The sequence below is a fragment of the Falco naumanni genome, chromosome 1 (genome assembly GCF_017639655.2).
Source record: "Falco naumanni isolate bFalNau1 chromosome 1, bFalNau1.pat, whole genome shotgun sequence".
Lineage (NCBI taxonomy): Eukaryota > Metazoa > Chordata > Aves > Falconiformes > Falconidae > Falco > Falco naumanni.
In genome coordinates, this window is record NC_054054.1 from 35102349 (window position 1) to 35120134 (window position 17786).

Sequence of the window (17786 nt, forward strand, 5' to 3'; positions counted from 1 at the left end):
GGGGTTGGGGGGGAAACCAAGCAGCCGCAGATGACTGCCTGCCACTGCATCCACATGCCAGCCCCCTGTTTAAAAAAGTTTGAGGACCCCTGATCTAAAACATCAACTGTAAACTTGAAGCTGACTTTTAATCTCTTGAAAACCATCCAGAGTCAAAAATATTTTAATGGGGTTTTGAGCTTTGTTATATATAAAACACATATTGAGAGTTGTCTTTTGTGTAATGATAAGAAGTGTGATTCTAAAGATATGTTATCATAAAATACTTATTTTCATAACAATAAAAATATTAACTTTTATGTCTTGAGAAATTTCCAGTTTAAGTAATTGTTTGGTGCATGTCAAAATTCATTTGCAGATCCTAATGGGTCTCTGGCTTATTTTTTGTCCTACTCTGTTATGAACTGCTGATATCTTGACCTGGACAATATGATTGGAACTTACTAACATCTTAAACCTTCATATTACCATTTTCTACAGTTGCAAAACTCCTGCCTTGTCATGTTGATAAACTGGAAGCCTACCATGCCTAGCTTTTTAGACAAGTCCAAATAGGAAACATTGAAATCTGCTGATCCACGGCAATGGTTACTAGGAATTTTTCCAAGTTTAGACAGAACACTTAAGAGCAGAGAGGTGCTTTCAAACATCTTTTCACAAACCCTGGTCGTGAGAGAACATTTAGAAGGCAGAGCCTCCTTAAGCCACTGGTGAGCTTCTAGACAGTGCTGGGCAGGAGGACAACCACACAATCCAGGTAATCTTTTTAACAAGTTGAGCCTTTCAGTGCTCTGCATGTTAGACTGTAAGCCATCCATCCATTTTTTGAGTCTTGAATCTGTGAAATGATGTTTTTAAAGCCCCATTATAGAAAATTCCAGATGATCTGACCTTATTACTTTGTAATAACATGTTTCTGGTTTGAAGTTAGAGATCTGTCTTGATGACTTTATTATTCTGTGTCAATCACTTTGTCCATTGCAAAATAAGTGGAAAAATAGTAGAGGAAAAGAGCATAGATTGGAATTGCAGCTTGAGAACTACTTGTATATGTAGAAAGGTTTATTCAAGATTGTGACAAAGTATCTTTTCTATAACCTAAAATGTGTTACTCAGGAGATGTGTCAGATTCTGGTTTCCCTTTTCTTTTTTCTTTGCCACTTTATTTAGAGGAAAAATAAAATGAAAATTAACTGACTTTTAAGTTATTCTGACAAATTGTACTGTCTGACCTACACAGATCCATTTTTACATTTTATTAAATTAAATTAAATGACCCAGTCTTTCTTACATAATGCTATTATTTTCCAAAGTTCACTCCTGTCCTCAGCTTCAGCTGTCATAGCATATCAACACTGAAGCTGACTCCAGTGTAGAAACGTTGAGGGTTAGTGTGTCTGATTACCTTACCCTGAAATTTCAGAGCCAGCTTATAATACTTATGCAGATAAATAATTTTTGCTGTTCCTATACAGGATTGACATCTTCAAGTATGTGATATATGGTGTAGCAGCTGCATTCTTTGTATATGGCATTTTGCTGATGGTGGAGGGATTCTTTACAACTGGTGCCATCAAGGATCTCTATGGGGATTTCAAAATCACCACTTGCGGCAGATGTGTCAGTGCCTGGGTAAGTGGTCAAGAAAGCTTTTGTACTTAAAACAATTTAAACTATTTTGTATATTTTTAGTGCCTTGTGCTGTTTATTTTGGGGGGTTTGTTTCTTTCATGTTTTCTGACACTTGAAGTTATTCATTAAAAATCATAGCAAGGGAGAATAAAGTGTTCAAAATGTTCTCTATGTTGATTAATCACTAAGTAATTCTTGCTACTTAGGAGCAATTAATTCCACCAGTTGAATCAGAAAGCTTATTCACTCAGCAACTTAACCTGTTTGGGACAGGACTAAAAGTATGCAATGCCTTCAGCTCTACTGGGCAAGAAATATTTTTCTTACTAGTATTTTCACTGTTATTTTAGAAATCTTGCCTGTTTCTCTTTGGGACAAGCTGAGACCTGTCATCAGGTTTTGTTTTGTTTTGTTTCTAAATGGCAAACAGCCCATTATTTACTCCTACGTTATCTCAGGATTGGAGATACCATTCACTTATGACCCTGGAAAACCTAGATTCAGAAAAATCTGATTTGTACTGGGACTTAAATAGGGGTTTGTCATACTAAAACTGTTGACTGAACTGGGATTATTTTCAGACCTCTGTTCAATGTCAGGTAACTAACTAACTTTCTTGGTATTTGACTCCCCTGCATCTAAGGTAAGATACCTGGACACTTGGTAGCTGTTGAAGTTGGATATTTCTGCAAACACAGAATCAGTTGTCAGTATCAACAAATCATATTTCCTGATGAAAAATAAATTACTAAATACAACCAAGTAGATCTGGGTGTTAAGGTACACTTAAAGTTATACTATATTAACAACAACCGAGATATGAAGTAGTAGCTAGAGGAGGGTTTCCCACTGTACCCTGCTACAAATGTCAACATTTATTAAAGGGAAATATAGACTAAAGCCAAATATAGGCTAAAGAGAATATTTTCTTGTCACACTAAAGATTATCAGAGCTAGTATTTTGGACTCTGACATTAAACTGAATGCAGATAATCTATACCTTGGAAGTTGGGGAATGCAGCATGTATGCCACCCCTACATAGATGTAACATGGTCCACAGTAATGCTGCTTTTTCATCTTTTATTCTTTTATTTCTGTCAAATGTTATTGTATGATTTTGGCACTTTGACTAAGCATTGTTTTAAAGCCTTTAAATAAATATATAAATGAAAACTGGGAATGTATTAAATAAAGAGCAATCATTGCTTATACCAACACTGCTTTCATCTCCTGGAAAGAATTCTCTCATCTATATTCACTGAGAACCTACTAAGCTAGTTGAAATTCTGTACAGAGTAGCAAATTTTTCAGAACATGATTTTTTTCTTCACAGCTCTCATAAATGCCTGTCCTCAGTACTGCAGCAGAGCAATGCTGCATCCTCTCACAGCTTTGATGCCCTTGCAGTATAAACTGTAATTCTGTTGTACGTGTCTAGAAGAAATGAACATTTAAACATCTGTTCTATTGTTAATATAACTGTTATTGTTAATGATTCATTAAATTAATTCCTTCAGCATTTTACTTTCATCAGTAATTTGTACTATTTGTGGTTTACTTTAAGAAACCTTGGGTTGATATACGTTGTGCTGCTAAGGTTATGGCTGTATACTGTTTTATGATCACAATTAAAATAAGCCATCAATTGAGTTCAAGGATAATAACAATAATGTATTTAACTTAGTGAAATTTTTTTTCTTTTCCAGGGAAGAGAAAAAACCCCCGCTGTTTAATTACTTGTCTTATTCTGATGATATATCAGTAAGATTGCTATACAAATGTCTGGAACTATTTTGGGTTATTATCCTGGCTTTTGCTTCTGTGCTCTAGAGGTTTGAGACTAAGGCAGTACATACAGTATTTTTGTCAATTAAAATTCGATACTGTTTTTTACTAAGTTTACTTTGATTATCTCATATTTAAAATTCTTAAGGGGCAAATAACAGTTTACATATAAAAAACCATTGAGAATTAAAAAATATTTCAGTCCAACAGTTGTATGTTTATAATTTATTCAGTTCCTTAAGTCATGTAATGATATGAAGAAAGAAGTTTTGAGAACAACAGAAAGATGGCTGGAGAGGTAAACTGAACCTAGTAGCCTTGTTTGCCAATCTCAGATTGTTCTATTGCTATACACATTTTCTGTAGTAAATTTTTTTATGTACAGTTGCTAAAATAAGATAATGCTATTGAAGAGGGTTGACATGACAACTACATGTTGCCAGAAAGCTTCCTAGTATACATTTTGGAGATAGTAATTTTGCAAATATTAAAATCTAAGCTGTCAAAGACTAAACAGTTGATTTCTTTTAGCAATACCTTAATACTAACAGAAATGTACACACAGGATATTTGTTGTTTTGAAGAATTAAAATTCTAAAAGTGGCTCCACATCAAAACCACCTTATTAAAAGTTCAATTGTGACCATGATTTCACATCAAATTTGCTGATGTCTTTCTAAATAGTAGTTTAGCATGTTAAGGTCTGAAGATGAAGTCCTCCTGCTTTACCATTGTCAGCAATTACTTCTCATTAATATTTTGCACGAGTGTATTTATTACGTCTGTGACTAAACCTATTAGGATAATGGAGAAAAAAACAACCAACAAAAAATTTCAAGGAGGAAAATCTTGTTTTAACTTTATATGGGCAAGCTATATTTCTCTTGGAAATCTGAAAAGTAACATCTTTTTTTCTTTTTTCTCAAAATATTTTTTGAAAAGTAGGCTTTAAAGAACAGCAAGTGCCAGCATCTACAGAAACTTTTCACATGCCCTTCTTGACCTTCCTTTTTCACTATGAATAGCTCACTTCCTACCTCTACAGGGGCAAAAGGAATTTTTTTTTCTGAAGTAATGGAAAAAGAAATAGTCAACCTAACCTTTCCAGTGATTGTATAGTTAATTAATTAGCCTATATGAGCATTCAGTGGATTAGCACCCAAGTCATGCCAGTGCTGCTGTGAACTGTACCCTCTCAGATCTGAGAAAGGGCCTGTGAAAGTGGCAGTGAGGAGTCTCATTGGCAGTGTTTTCAGAATTAATTTACTGTGAGAAGTAAAACAAAAGCAGAATAACAATGCCGGTCACATTCAAGGAGGGATGGCTGTGGTTTTAGTCTTCATTTTTCAATGCCTGAACATGTTTTTAGATAATTAAATAAACAGTTATATATAATTGTGCTGTAGCATGATTAGTGAAGAATAGCAGACAGGCCTGAAGCTGACTCTGACACTGTGGTTTTGCCTTTTAATACCCTTCCTATTTATATTCATCAGGCTTGATCATGGAAAACCTCATTTACACCTTGTTTTTGAATGTCTGCTTACAGATTAAAAAAAAAAAAAAAAAAAAAAAAAAGAAGAAAGAAAGACAAATGAGGCTTTTTTCCTCATTTCATGCTATGAAATGGAAAAGCAGTTCTTTTTCTTTCATCAGAAAATATTCAATAAAGAGCTCATCCTGGCCATTGTATTTCTATTTCTTTCTATCTTACCTTTTAAATGAAACTTGTTAAGGCTCTGAATAAAGTTGTTTTATATTATAAGTTGCACTGACTAATATATCTTTTGTAACTTTAGTATTTAGGAACATTTTATTTTTATGAGTGAAAAAGATTTTTCTGCCTTTGAAAATTATTTTGGCTACCTGAATGCCTATGTACTATTTGACCCTTGATTCTTGAGTGCATAAACTAAAACTTGAACTTTCCAAAATATTTCAAGATTTTATTTTGCAAGACAAACCATGGAAGTTCTGCAAATCTGCAAGGGATGTGAACTTGCCACTTCATTTTGCCCTTACCAGACCAGTTATTGTAGAGGCAGTGAAACTGCACCATATTGACTTTTGATTCTTTGTGTAACAGGAGGAATAGTGTTCAGTGCGGGCTCAGCTGGCTTTCCCACCCAGAACAGATGCATCGTTTCTGCATGCTAGAAATGAAGCCCTCATTTCTGAAAATCAGATACCATATCTGGATATTCTGGTGCAAAATGCTGAGTTGTCAGATAGAGAGACCCTCCTTCTAGTTGAATACTGCTGTGTCTGAGAAATGCAGAATACTTCATACCACTGCTTCTTCATTTATGAGAAGTAAAGGACCTTCTTTCCAAGACAGCAGATGTACTTATGGGTCTAGACTCCTTTAATGCAATCTTAAATAAGGAAAGCATCTAAAAAAACTCTTGTCCCCATACATGTTAAGTAGCGAATGCCTTCTGTAGTTTCAGACACTGACATGGGGAATGGGGAAAATGAGATTCATATGGTGGTCTGACCTTTCAGACTGCGCAGTTAAAAACCAGAATCATGAATTATTGTCACAAATGATCCAGAAGCTGATGGAGATGTTAACTTTGGAGGGAATATATTGTGACACACATGTATCCCACCTAACTAGGAACATCACTAAGGTTTCCAAGAGAAAGCTTACGGTCTTTCAGTAATTAAAGGAGAGGGAGGGTTAGAGAGTTTCTCAAGCAAGCTGATTTTTTCTGCAAATGAATGTCCTATATTTTGCAAAGAGAATAACCTTTAAGTCATTTATATCAAGCACTTCAGTCAACTATCTTAATTTAGTAGGACGTGTCCTGCTTGGTCCCTTTAATAGGAGTTTAGGTGAATAGCATTTGCTATCGAAACACTGCTGGAGCTAGTAAATAAAGTAAAAAATACAAATGATTTTATAGGTTTCTGGAAGTCATCTTATTTCTGGATACTAGACCAATGCTGGAATTTTTTGAGAACACTGGGTTCCTTGTAATCTTATGTGCTTGTTCTTGAAATAAGAAGGACAAGACCTAGCAACACTTAGAAAGTCAGCCATGTGGTTAAGATAATCTCTCAGCTTTATGCCAATACTCTCCAAACTACTTTGTTACTATACATATGTTTTCTTAAAAAGAAAGAAGAATCCAAGTTTGTTTTTTTTCCCCCTCTATTTGTTATACTTTTAGAAATCTTTTGCAGTGAGCTCAGTAATTATTTTGTTACATATTTCTGGATGCTTTTGGTGCTTTTGGTCTGTCTTATTTCTGTAACCTAGCCAGGTGGTTTTGTTTCTCTTCATTTTATACTTCCACATTTTCTCACTCAGGGATATCACGCTTATAAAATCATTCTTTTGTTTGATCATTCCTCTTCTCACATAACTTACCATGTGTTTTATACACAGCCCTTTTGTTGACTCCAGTGTTCATTGCTTCCTTTAACAGAGTGTGCCAGACATTGTAATATGCCTTGCCAGAAGCTTCTCGGCTTCTGTCTTGCTGCTCACTGACAGAATTTTTATTGTTGGTGATAAACCGGACAAAAAGGTTTTACTTCAGATTGTGCTGTAAGTACAAGCTTACAGTGTGTCTTTCACATGGAGAACAGGATTTTTCTTTGGCATGTAAGCTTAGTCAATAAGCAGCTTTTTAAGTGAAACTGTTTTCTGAAAATGTGCTGTTATACATTTCCAAAGTGGGCTTCGCTGTGGGAGCCGTGACGCGTCCTCCATGGGATTTATCTTTCTATTATGAACCATCATTAACTGCTTGAGCTGATTGCTTTATTTTCCTCAGGTTCAGATAATCTTTCTCAGTTTTAACTTGAATGCTTCGTCAGACGACCAGTTTTCCCTGAACCTTGTTCTCACCTGGCTGCCTTATTCTTTTTCACTGCATATAGACCTTTTACTCTTTCAATAGTTATTTAAACCTGTGAATGTCAGTGGCATTGTCATAAATTCACAATTTTATGGTCAAAGATTTCCTTTATGCCCTCCCAATGGTTTCTAGCCTGCTTGTTTTTCATTCTCCCACTTAAAATTACTTTCCCCAAAATCCACAGAAACCATATACAGCTTTTTCTTCTTTGTTTCAACTGCATTTTCCTTTTGACATCTTATTAATTCAAACTTACCATTGCAATGTTTGTTTGGTATTGCTTGCCCAGGAAAAAGTAGGGAAAGTTGTAGATTTACCTCCTCACTGCTTGTATCCTTTTATTTGCATATGATGTATGCATTCAAGTTAAGGTGGTTAGACTTGGCCAGCCAGAGTATTTTTATCAATTCTTTTTTCAGATGAAAAATTCTAACATTTAAGGTCACATTTTCAGAATCCCCTGGCTGATTAAAAGCCATGTTATCGACTTTCACTGCTTGGCAAGACAGCAAATGAGAAAGGAAAGTCCCTACCCTTGATTCTCTCATAGGCTTCTCAAGCTCCATTAAGAACAAATCAGGAAAGCACACATGTTGTTTTTGACAGCCAGGCATTCACGTTGAGTGACACATCTGTTTAGAGAAGTTATAATAGTATTATTTCTGTCTTCTAGTTTAAGCTTCACTGTCTTGTTCCCAACTATAGATCATGCAAACTTCCTGAAGAAAAATCACAGTTTTGGCAGTGCAAAAAATGTAAGCAATCTGTACAGTGCAGTGTTATCATTTTCTGTGTACAGAAAACCTGTCATCATTGAAAACCATTAGAGTATGGCTCAGGACTTTATAAATAGGTTATCGGCAATTTTGAAGCAAAGTACCTGGAAAATTTACTGGTAGGACCTGCCTATGTTGTCAGGGAGTGGGTCTTGATGGAAATAATTGTTTTTCATATTCTATGTGTTTAAACCAAATAGTTATGTGGCATGAACAACATTTGAAGAACCCGTGAAGATGCAGTATTTAATGAAGATAACTATTCAATTTTTAAAATAAGCAGTTTTAAAACCAGATTATTTATCTGTAAACACATTTAAATACAAACCCAATAGTTTAGCTATATTCCCAGAGAGTTCCTCAAAGTATTAGAAACATGACCAGAAAGAAAAATGGAAGGCAGAGAAAAACCTCGAGAATATTAAAATATAAGCATATACATTTTGCAAAAAAGGAGATAATTCCTATCTGGAATATTATGAAATTAAACAGGAAATTCTGCTGCTGCTTAATAGCAGTAAGATCCAATGCTCTCCATAGAACTTCAGAAGCCTGTTGGACTACAAAAATGATGGTCTCGCCTGAAGGACATATAAAACAACTAATGTTAACAATTTTAAGCAGCACAGTGCTACAAAACCATCAATATTCTAGAAAAAGATTCGTGGGTTTTAAAAAAAGTATTTTTTTAATATGAAATTACAGGAAAGATGGAAAGATAAATTATAAAATCTTAAGGGAAAACCTACTCTTGCATCAATGCAAAGCCATCTTCTTCAAACTGACTATGTTCTGAGGTGGATTTGTTTACAAAACAGAGTTAAAAAAGAATAATTTTTTAAGAGAATCTTCTGTGTTTCTGATGCAGTTGTGGAAATCTCTTCCCTCGCTAATACCAGTATATCAATTCAGAGTAAATCAGAAAGTAAACCAGCTTTTTATAACCATCTAAATAGTCACAAAGCAATAGACATCATGTGTAGCATATTTCAACCTTGAAATACACATTCAAAATAAATATTAGAAAAATGTATATGCAGATGAAGAGCAGAAAGTAAGTGTGAATTGCTTTTAATTTTGTGAAAATCAGTTTTTCATTGATCTAAAATGTCTGTAGAAGAAAAATGTTTAAAAAAACCCCATATAAAGTTCCATAAAATGGATGCTTCAAAATTTAGTTTCAGGGATTTAATAATTTTCTCATAATAACTTTTATCAATCTAAGGAATGTCACATTAGGTAGCATTTAGTATATGGATGAATTGCAATTAGGCAAATCTGAGAAGTCTGTCCCACTATGAATAGAAATCTGGACAAATATTGGCTTTTTTTTTTTTTTTCCTCTTGAAGCAGTTGACTTGAATCCAAGCCAAGAAGAATCAACCACATGACAGTAATAGCATAGCATGAAATGTATCCATGTTTCAACCAGACTCTTGGAGCTGTGCCTGAGAATATAATATGTCAGAGAGAGAGAGAGAGAGGTTGAACACGTTTTGTAGAGGCAATAATAAATGTCCAACAAGTGATTGTTAGCAATGAGAGTGATGTTTTAGACCAATCAGAAAAGAATTTCTAAGTGTGTATTTTCTGTGATTTATAGTGCATTTAGTGATAATATCAGAACATCAATCTCTCTCTTCCAGCAGCATTATATGTAAAATGAGGTAAGTTGAAATACTTTTGCTTCATCTTTTATTTCTGTTTTGGAATGAGGTGTGAATGTAGGAGATGCTAGTTAGCAATGAAACAAGAATGTTAGAGGAGGCCATTTGGTTGTGAGGTACTTAGCAGTCCTTAAACTTATTTAGATTTCATACTGTGCATAAGAATAGGATGTAGAGAGGTTGGCTAGGGTGGCAAAGGATGATCTGTAACATACTAGGCATTATTATACCAACAAGTTTAAAGACATCTGTATAAGTTTTTCAATTTCTGCTGTATTTAGATCTAAATAAATAAGAATACTATTGCTGGTTCTAGAGAACCTAACAGCTTTGATTAAGTAACAAAGGCTGTTTTAGATTCTGGAATGTTAAAATCCTTTCCCAAGAAACTCAGTGTGTTTTCCAATTGTTCTCTTTCATGCTCTCTATACACTTAAGATGCTGTTGCAAAAAAACATTTGAAAGAGGTTGAAGTATTTATGCAGAGATTCTTCTCTAAAAGAGCAAAAATTACAGATTTCTGTTGGATTAATTCTGAACGTTCCAAAACTATAAAGAACTAAACCCTGTAGTGTAAGAATACAGATTATGAATAGGAACAAAATATCTGATATTTACACTAATGTATGATAACAATTTCTTGATCAAAGGATGTTACTGAGCCTGGACTGTAGATGTAATGTAGCAGGCAGAACCCTGCATTATAGAAAACTGAATGCAACTAAACAATAAGTCTGAGGTAGTAGTACTTTTAAGTCTGACTTCTTGTAAACTGCAGAAGGAAATATGCACTCTATCGGTACAGCTTCAAGACAAAGTTCAGCATTTGAAAAAAATATGTGGCAACTGCAATGAATAATTTAAAAAGAATATGTAAATGTATTTATGCAGAATATGCAGAAGGTAAGGAGACAGTAGCATTAACTCAGAGGAATTTCTCCTAGGAAAAATGGACAAGACTGAGGCAGAAGGCCTGAAAGTTGAAGGTCATTTATGAATTTAAAGCTGCACAAAGTGCTAAAGCTAAATAAGTTTCTGTTAGTATTGAAATCACGTCTATAGACGATTGAAAGTGAACATGACATCAGAGAGACAGGGCAATTCTGGAGGAAATTGAAAAGATCTGCCTGTTCATGTTTCTGAGTTGCCATCAAATGACCCCCAGGGCCTCGTTCTGACATGCAACTGGAAAACTGCATACAGAACCAGGGCTGCACAACATGCTGCGGAGGTCAGGTGCCTCATGGTACTCCAGTTAGAGGCAGCTGGGCTAACCCTGGGCTCATCTTCAGGTGACAGGGTTTCACAATGAAGCATAATAGGCTTTTGGCAGGATGGAGGTACATGATCTCTATAAACGTAGTTCTGATCTCTGGCAAAAACTGTCAAAGAGAATTTCTGAGCCTCGGAGGTTTGGAAGGGACCTCTTAGATCATCAATCTGGAAGTGAACAATTAAGTTTTCTCTGTGTGTCACAGGATAATAGATCTAAAGGAGATATAAACACAGCAAGGTGTACATCTTCTTACAACTCTGGGTTGAGAGCTCATGTCAGGGAATTCATATAAAATAAGTGTATGATTAAATTGAGAAGTGTAAATGTAGGGTGCCAAGTGGTTTGGAACAAAGATAAAATTACACAGCAGCATGAGGTTTCTGGAGTTCAGTTTTATTCAGGCACTTTGATTTTGTTGCTATGTTTCCATATTATTTTTTTGTAGTAAGCAGCAGTGCCCTTATACAATAAATGACTGGATTTTACTTTATTTCCATGCCAATCAGTCTCTCATACCTTTTAGATACAATTTCACTGTCTCTGTCCTTAGGGTCACTGAAGCATTCATAAAATGTTTCTTCAGGGGTATGAAAATATTTATAACAAAACTAAAACAAGAAAAGTGTTTGAAATTCAATGAATGTGCTTTTCATGGGACAAATACCCGCGCATTTTAAAAAGAAAGTAGTAACTGAAATCTCGATTGTATTGAAATAAATAGGATTTGGGTAATGTTTTCCATGGAAACAGGATTTCAAAGAGCTATGCCTACCATGAAAGCTGTTGTGCTGTATACATACCATTTCAGAGCATGCTCTGAAATCTCCAGTTCCTGACATTGGTCTGTGCAACAGATTTTATAAAAAAATCTTTCCAGAAAGGTTGATGATTTGCTTGCTTTGATAAATTATGATTCAGGAAAGCCATTACTGGCAGCGAAAAGCTTATAAAATCTGGCAAGAAGGTATTGCCATCCATGGTGTTGGTACAAGAAATCTGCTCCAAAGGCTGAAGATTTGTTTTGTTCAAATAATTATTCACATTAGCTATTCTTCGTTGATGTGAACCGAGGATTGATTAATGAACTTTTATCTTCACGATTTGGTAGATGAATTTCACTATCAGTTCCAGCTTTTTTTTTTATTTATGTTTTTAGCTTCTTTCAGTGAAAATTGAACTGATCAGAGAAAGCAATTTTCACTACCAACGCAATAGATAGCATACAAAAGAACAAACTGTGATACCTCTTTAAGATGCTGTACTGCTATTTCATAAATCTTTGGCTTGTCACATAACAGAATGCTACTTCAAAGGAGAAAGATCCCTTTGAATCTCAGCAGATTGTGTTCTGAGTTTAATTCCTGGAGTGAACAGGCTCCTTAAGCATTTCTTGTAAGGTCTCTAGAGCAAAGAGGGAAGATTGTAATAGCAGAGAAAATGATCCAAAAAAAAAAGAATAAATTCACTGTGGTTTTAAAAAAAAATAAACATCACAATTTCACCCCATTATAACAAGAATTTATAAGCTAACACATCGTGTTGCTAGAAACTAATAACTTGTTTTGCAAGGTTAATATTTTCCTTTGTACTGCTCCTACAGCAGAAAGTATATTATTGCCCAGATAACATTTTTGTGGTTTGCTTCACAGATATCAGTGATGGCAGCTTCCAGGGATAACTCATAACAACCAAGTGATTTAACATGAAGTTTTGAAGTTTTGCATTTTAGTTATTCTTACATGAAACAAAGGAAATGTCTCTTATCCCCCCTGCCCTCCCCCACCGCGTCGTCTTCTTGGTTTTATAACATGGATTTGGGCATATCATTGGCCACTGGCTCTTCAGTTGAAAGTGACTGAAAGAGGAAAAATGAAGTTCTTCCTTTTAAAAAATATGTTTTTAAAATGAAATCAGCATTTGATTCATTTTTTCTGAGATACTTAACCAAACAGAATCATGTTTTCCAAAGAGAATCCCTTCCATAAACAAGCAGGCAATTCTCTTTAAGAAAGCAGCTCTTGTGACTCCCAGCAGCCATCATCTGACAGATTTCTCCTGCTCTTATTCTATTGCCCAAGGCAGATAGTTTTTTTAGAGGCTATTAAGTTCTGTTTTTTCCCCTCTTTGCTATACCAGTGCTTTGTATTTTCTCAGTACAGATTTTTAAGCAAGCAAAGCTACAGAGAGTTTTATCCCTACTACAGATCAGAAAACAAAAAGACATTAAATAGGAATTGTAATGCTCATAGTAAGGCTGATCTTTTTACTTCGTTTGGTGGTAATCACAGAATAGGAAGATGCATGAATCTATGGAGCCCAGTCTTAAAAACAGTTACTAGAGTTTAGTAATATAACTAATATCAAAGATTTAAAGATTCTCCATTAAATTATTATGCATGTACCACAATGAGAAATGTATTAAATTTATTAAATAATATTTAGGCCAGAAATTCTGGAAGAAGGCTCAAAAATAAGACTTACCTGTTTTTGGCAAATTCATAGGATATAAGCTAGGAGGCTGGTTTTACTTTTAAAATACTTCTAGAATATAACAAACTGAGATTTTAAAGGATGTTCTGAGAACACAGAGCGTTTTTCTCATTTCTTGCTCTTTCTTTAGAAAAATTAAGTACAACTCTAGCTTGATAATAAAGATCAGACATGGCATTTTAGTTGGAAATTCATAGCCTTGAAGTGAATCTACATTTCCAAGTAATTTTCCAAGTAATTATTTGTAAATGAGTGCCTGGGGTTGAACCAGATGTTGTCTCAATAGCTTTAACACTGTGATATAGAGAAAGAAAAAAAAAAGAGAAAACAATAAAGGAGTGATAATGAAAAAATAAACAGGAGTGGGTATAGGAAAGTATTTGCTTGTATTGACTATTTTATCTGCAATAGATGGAATAGAATTTCCATTATATAAAGCAACTGGCACATAGAAAAGTCTACTGTAACATTCAAGCATGTATATTTATTATAGACTTTGCTATCAGTTTCTCTGTTTTATCAGTTAACTTTCTAGTAAGTGTGTTTTGGGGAAAAGTTGGAAGGGAAGACAGCCATTATCTGCATGAATACATTTTCAAAAATCTTTAAACATTAATTAGAAACATCAGTTTCCCTTTTAAACTAGTTTGATGTTAAGGGAAAAGTTAAAATGGTTCATAACTTACAAACTGGCAGATAAAGCTGAAGTGTTAAGTGCTAAATAAAGAAAAGGATAGAAAGCAGATACCCAAAGTTTTGAACAGAATACTTCAATTCTTTATTCCATTTTATCTTTTACTTTCCTGCATCCTTATTATAATTATTTTTAGTGCTATTAATTCTTCAGCTTTTCAAACTACTGCTGCAAGATTCATCTACCTAGGGACAATCAGGAAAATTAATCTGAACTGATTTTTAAACTGGATTAATTAAACTACATTAAATCCCTATGTAAATACACTTCCTCAGAATTAAAATGGCTTTTATTTAGTACCCTTTGGAAGTGAGTTAAAGTAAACCAAGTTAAGGTCCCTTTAATACTGCTTGAGAATGTCCATCCCATAACTTTAAAGTAATTAAACTACCTCACCTAAACTTCAAACCTTTTGTCGTTCTGGATTGCTTTTCCTGATCAGGTTCACATGGACAAACCACCCCTCCAACAATTTTTACTACTATTTACAACTCTTTTGTGTCTGACCTTATTTGATTTCTGTAACAAAAAATCTGTATTTATATTAGGCTTTTTTCTTTATTGCCTGATATGAGAGATCTTACATTAAAAAAGAACTAGAAAATATCTTCCATTTTCCCCTTATTTACTCTTTAAGGTTTAATTTTAAACAGATTTTAGACCAGCTTATTCAGCTTTCAAAAATATCTCTTGTTTCTTATTCTCAGAGTCAATGTTTTTCTGTGGTTAAGCAACTAGAGAAATGTTAGTGCGGTGAAACATTTTTGTTTCAGAAATGTGTTTAGATTCATCAACATTTCTGAAGCCATCATATCTTGCGGCTATTTGGATTTGATGTTTAGAGGCTGACTTATCTTCCACATTTAACCATGTAACTTCTTCATAGTCTTTCCACAGCATAAAATAAAAAGGTAATTTGTTATTGATGAATGTGTCTGTTAGTCATCTCAGGTTAACAACAGAGTAGTAATGTAGCATACTTACATATATGCAAAACTGGGTATGCCAGCATAACTACTGGTCCTGAAGGCAAGTAGAGTTAAATGCCTCCTAAAAGCAGATTACTATACTCTTTAAGCTCATGGCTAAAAAAACCCCAAACATAGAGCCTTTGGAGAACACATGTTGCAAAGCATTGTAATTTAATGCTTTTCTTATTAACAGAGGTAAGTGTCCTTAGTTTGTTCTGAATGACAAATTCCCTTATATGTCGACCCCAAATATGTCTAAAGACAGTAACAAAATGGCAAATACATTGTCTCATTGGTTCAATGAAAAATCGATTTGCCAGTGAGATTCTGTGGCAGCCATGGATAATGACTTGTGTTTATTAAGGCCCAGATTTTAAAAGCAGAAGCAAGCAAAACCTATAGTATTTCATTCTGGGTTTTTTTTTGCGTTATGATTGATAGTGGAAAAAGCAACCATGTGGCCTCTTGTCTTAGCTCTGGAATAGTGGTGATGAGAGAGAGGGAGAGACATGCTTCACAAAACACACAGCTGTCTGTACTTCAGATGTGGTGCTTTGCATCAATCATAGGACCAAGAGTGACTGACAGGAATGTGAGTTAAGCTTGCACTTCTGGAAACATAACTGCTTGTTCTTTAGAAACATCATGTTAGTGCTCTGTCACTCACTTTGACCAGATCATGAATTGATTATCAGACCAAAAATGTAATTTAAATAAGGACAGAAACAGGCAAACCCAGAGATGCATTTGTTACTTCTCCGACGACCCTTTTTTTGCAATGGAGTATCAGTTAAGTTCTGACTTACCACTGGTTTTGTTTTTCCCTCTTTTACTGCAGTTTATTATGCTGACATACATCTTTATGTTGGCCTGGCTTGGTGTTACGGCTTTCACTTCTCTGCCTGTTTACATGTACTTCAATCTGTGGACCATTTGCCGAAATGCAACTGTAGTGGATGGAGCTAATCTCTGCTTGGATCTTCGCCAGTATGGTACGTGAATGAAGAGCAATAAATGTAGAGCAAGGTTTCACGGAAGAAAGCATCCCATTGCATTTCTTCCATGCATCTGAAATGAACTGTTTCAGTGTTTCTGAAACAATTGTTAAGTATCTCTTTCTATCCTTTTACCCACTAATCAAGGCAGTATTTTAGAGATGCACTGCATTTCCAGGCCTGACAAAACTGAATCAACACTGTCCATCTTCCCAGAGCACTGGAAATGTGGCCTGGGGCTTCTGTTTGGTCTCTTCCTTTGGAATTGTTGCAACTTGTCTAAAATGCTTAATTCATCATTTATCTGGAGAATGACTCTTTAATCTTGTGGTAGGAAACTGATTTGGGGATGTGAGATCCTAAGTTATCATCTGTCTCTGAAGAGGTGAATAGGGACAGGACAAGATTCAGTGCCTGCAAAAATTTTGATGAGGAGTCACAATACAAATAGTAACACTACGAGGCTGGTGGGGAGAGAGAGAGAGAAGCTAAAGCCTGAACTGTGGAGATTAGAATAAAGTGGGATATGCACCTGTGTGTTTTGAGGGGATGGGAAATTTGGACAAAAGGGTGTTCAGAATCTTTAGAAGTCTGATAATTCTCATGTTGGTGGTGATTCACTTCCTTTCCACCGTGAGACTGATTTGAATCTAGATGTTCTGGACTCAACGGTTTCTCAGCCCACAGAGCTTTGGGTAATCATAGTCTCATCAGGCAGTTCCTCGAGTCTTTCTTTTGTTGACTTGGCCTAATATAAAATCACAGTATATTTTTAACTGTTATTTTGAGGTATAAAATAATGCTGTATCACTTGGGAATTAAACAGTTTGGTTCATATTAAACATTTCACTTATCCTGAAACAAAATAAAATATTTCATATTATTCCTTTCATGAGGGAAGGGGGAATTAAAATTTATTGATTGCTACACCCCCCCCCCCCCACCCCCCCCGCATGATAGGTGAGTTTGGAAAGCAATTATCTGTACAGCTGTCATCAAGAGTATTAATTCTTTCTATGACCTTTTATTTTGCTAATATTTGTGCCTATTTTTTATTATTAATTCTATTTATAACGTGCATAGAACACTAACATATAAAAAGTGTGGTCTTTGAACATACCTGTTTTCCTTTAAATTCAGTGTAAAACCTGCTGATTACTAATAGTAAAGAACAGTACCATTTTTCATGATAACGGTTATACCAGTTTTCTTCATGCTAGTCTTTGATTTAGTATCTGGACATTGGATAAAGGAAGCAACGTAGCAGTTCCTAGCTATTCTTGCTGATAAAGAAACTATTATTATGATAACGTATATGTTTGTGAAAGAACTTTGTGCTAGATAAACATGTCTGAAAACAAGATATGGCACATTTGTCCGCATGAAGGTTGAGAACGTTTGTGAACAACATAGTATGTATACATACTGGTCGCAAATAATTTTCTGGTGCTTTGATTATTGTGCTGATCAAAATCAAGAGTGAAGACCTTGTGAAAAATGGTGGGAAATTTATTACCTGCATGTTTCCTACTCAGGGATTTTGCTAAATAGGTGATGTGTAAGTTTTGTGCTGAGTGAAATTGTCATAGAATCATAGAATGAGTTGGGTTGGAAGGGACCTTAAAGATCA

The 17786-nt window shown here is 34.9% G+C and overlaps 1 protein-coding gene across 2 annotated transcripts in view; it reads left to right on the plus strand.

Moving 5' to 3' along the window:
- The window catches only part of GPM6A (glycoprotein M6A), a 138069-nt gene that overhangs the window by 105537 nt on the left and 14746 nt on the right, over positions 1-17786 (plus strand). For both annotated transcript variants that reach the window (XM_040588784.1, XM_040588776.1), the window contains exons 3-4: positions 1476-1632; positions 16000-16153. In XM_040588784.1, coding sequence (XP_040444718.1) covers positions 1476-1632; positions 16000-16153 — 311 coding nt within the window. The remainder of the gene's footprint in view (positions 1-1475; positions 1633-15999; positions 16154-17786) is intronic.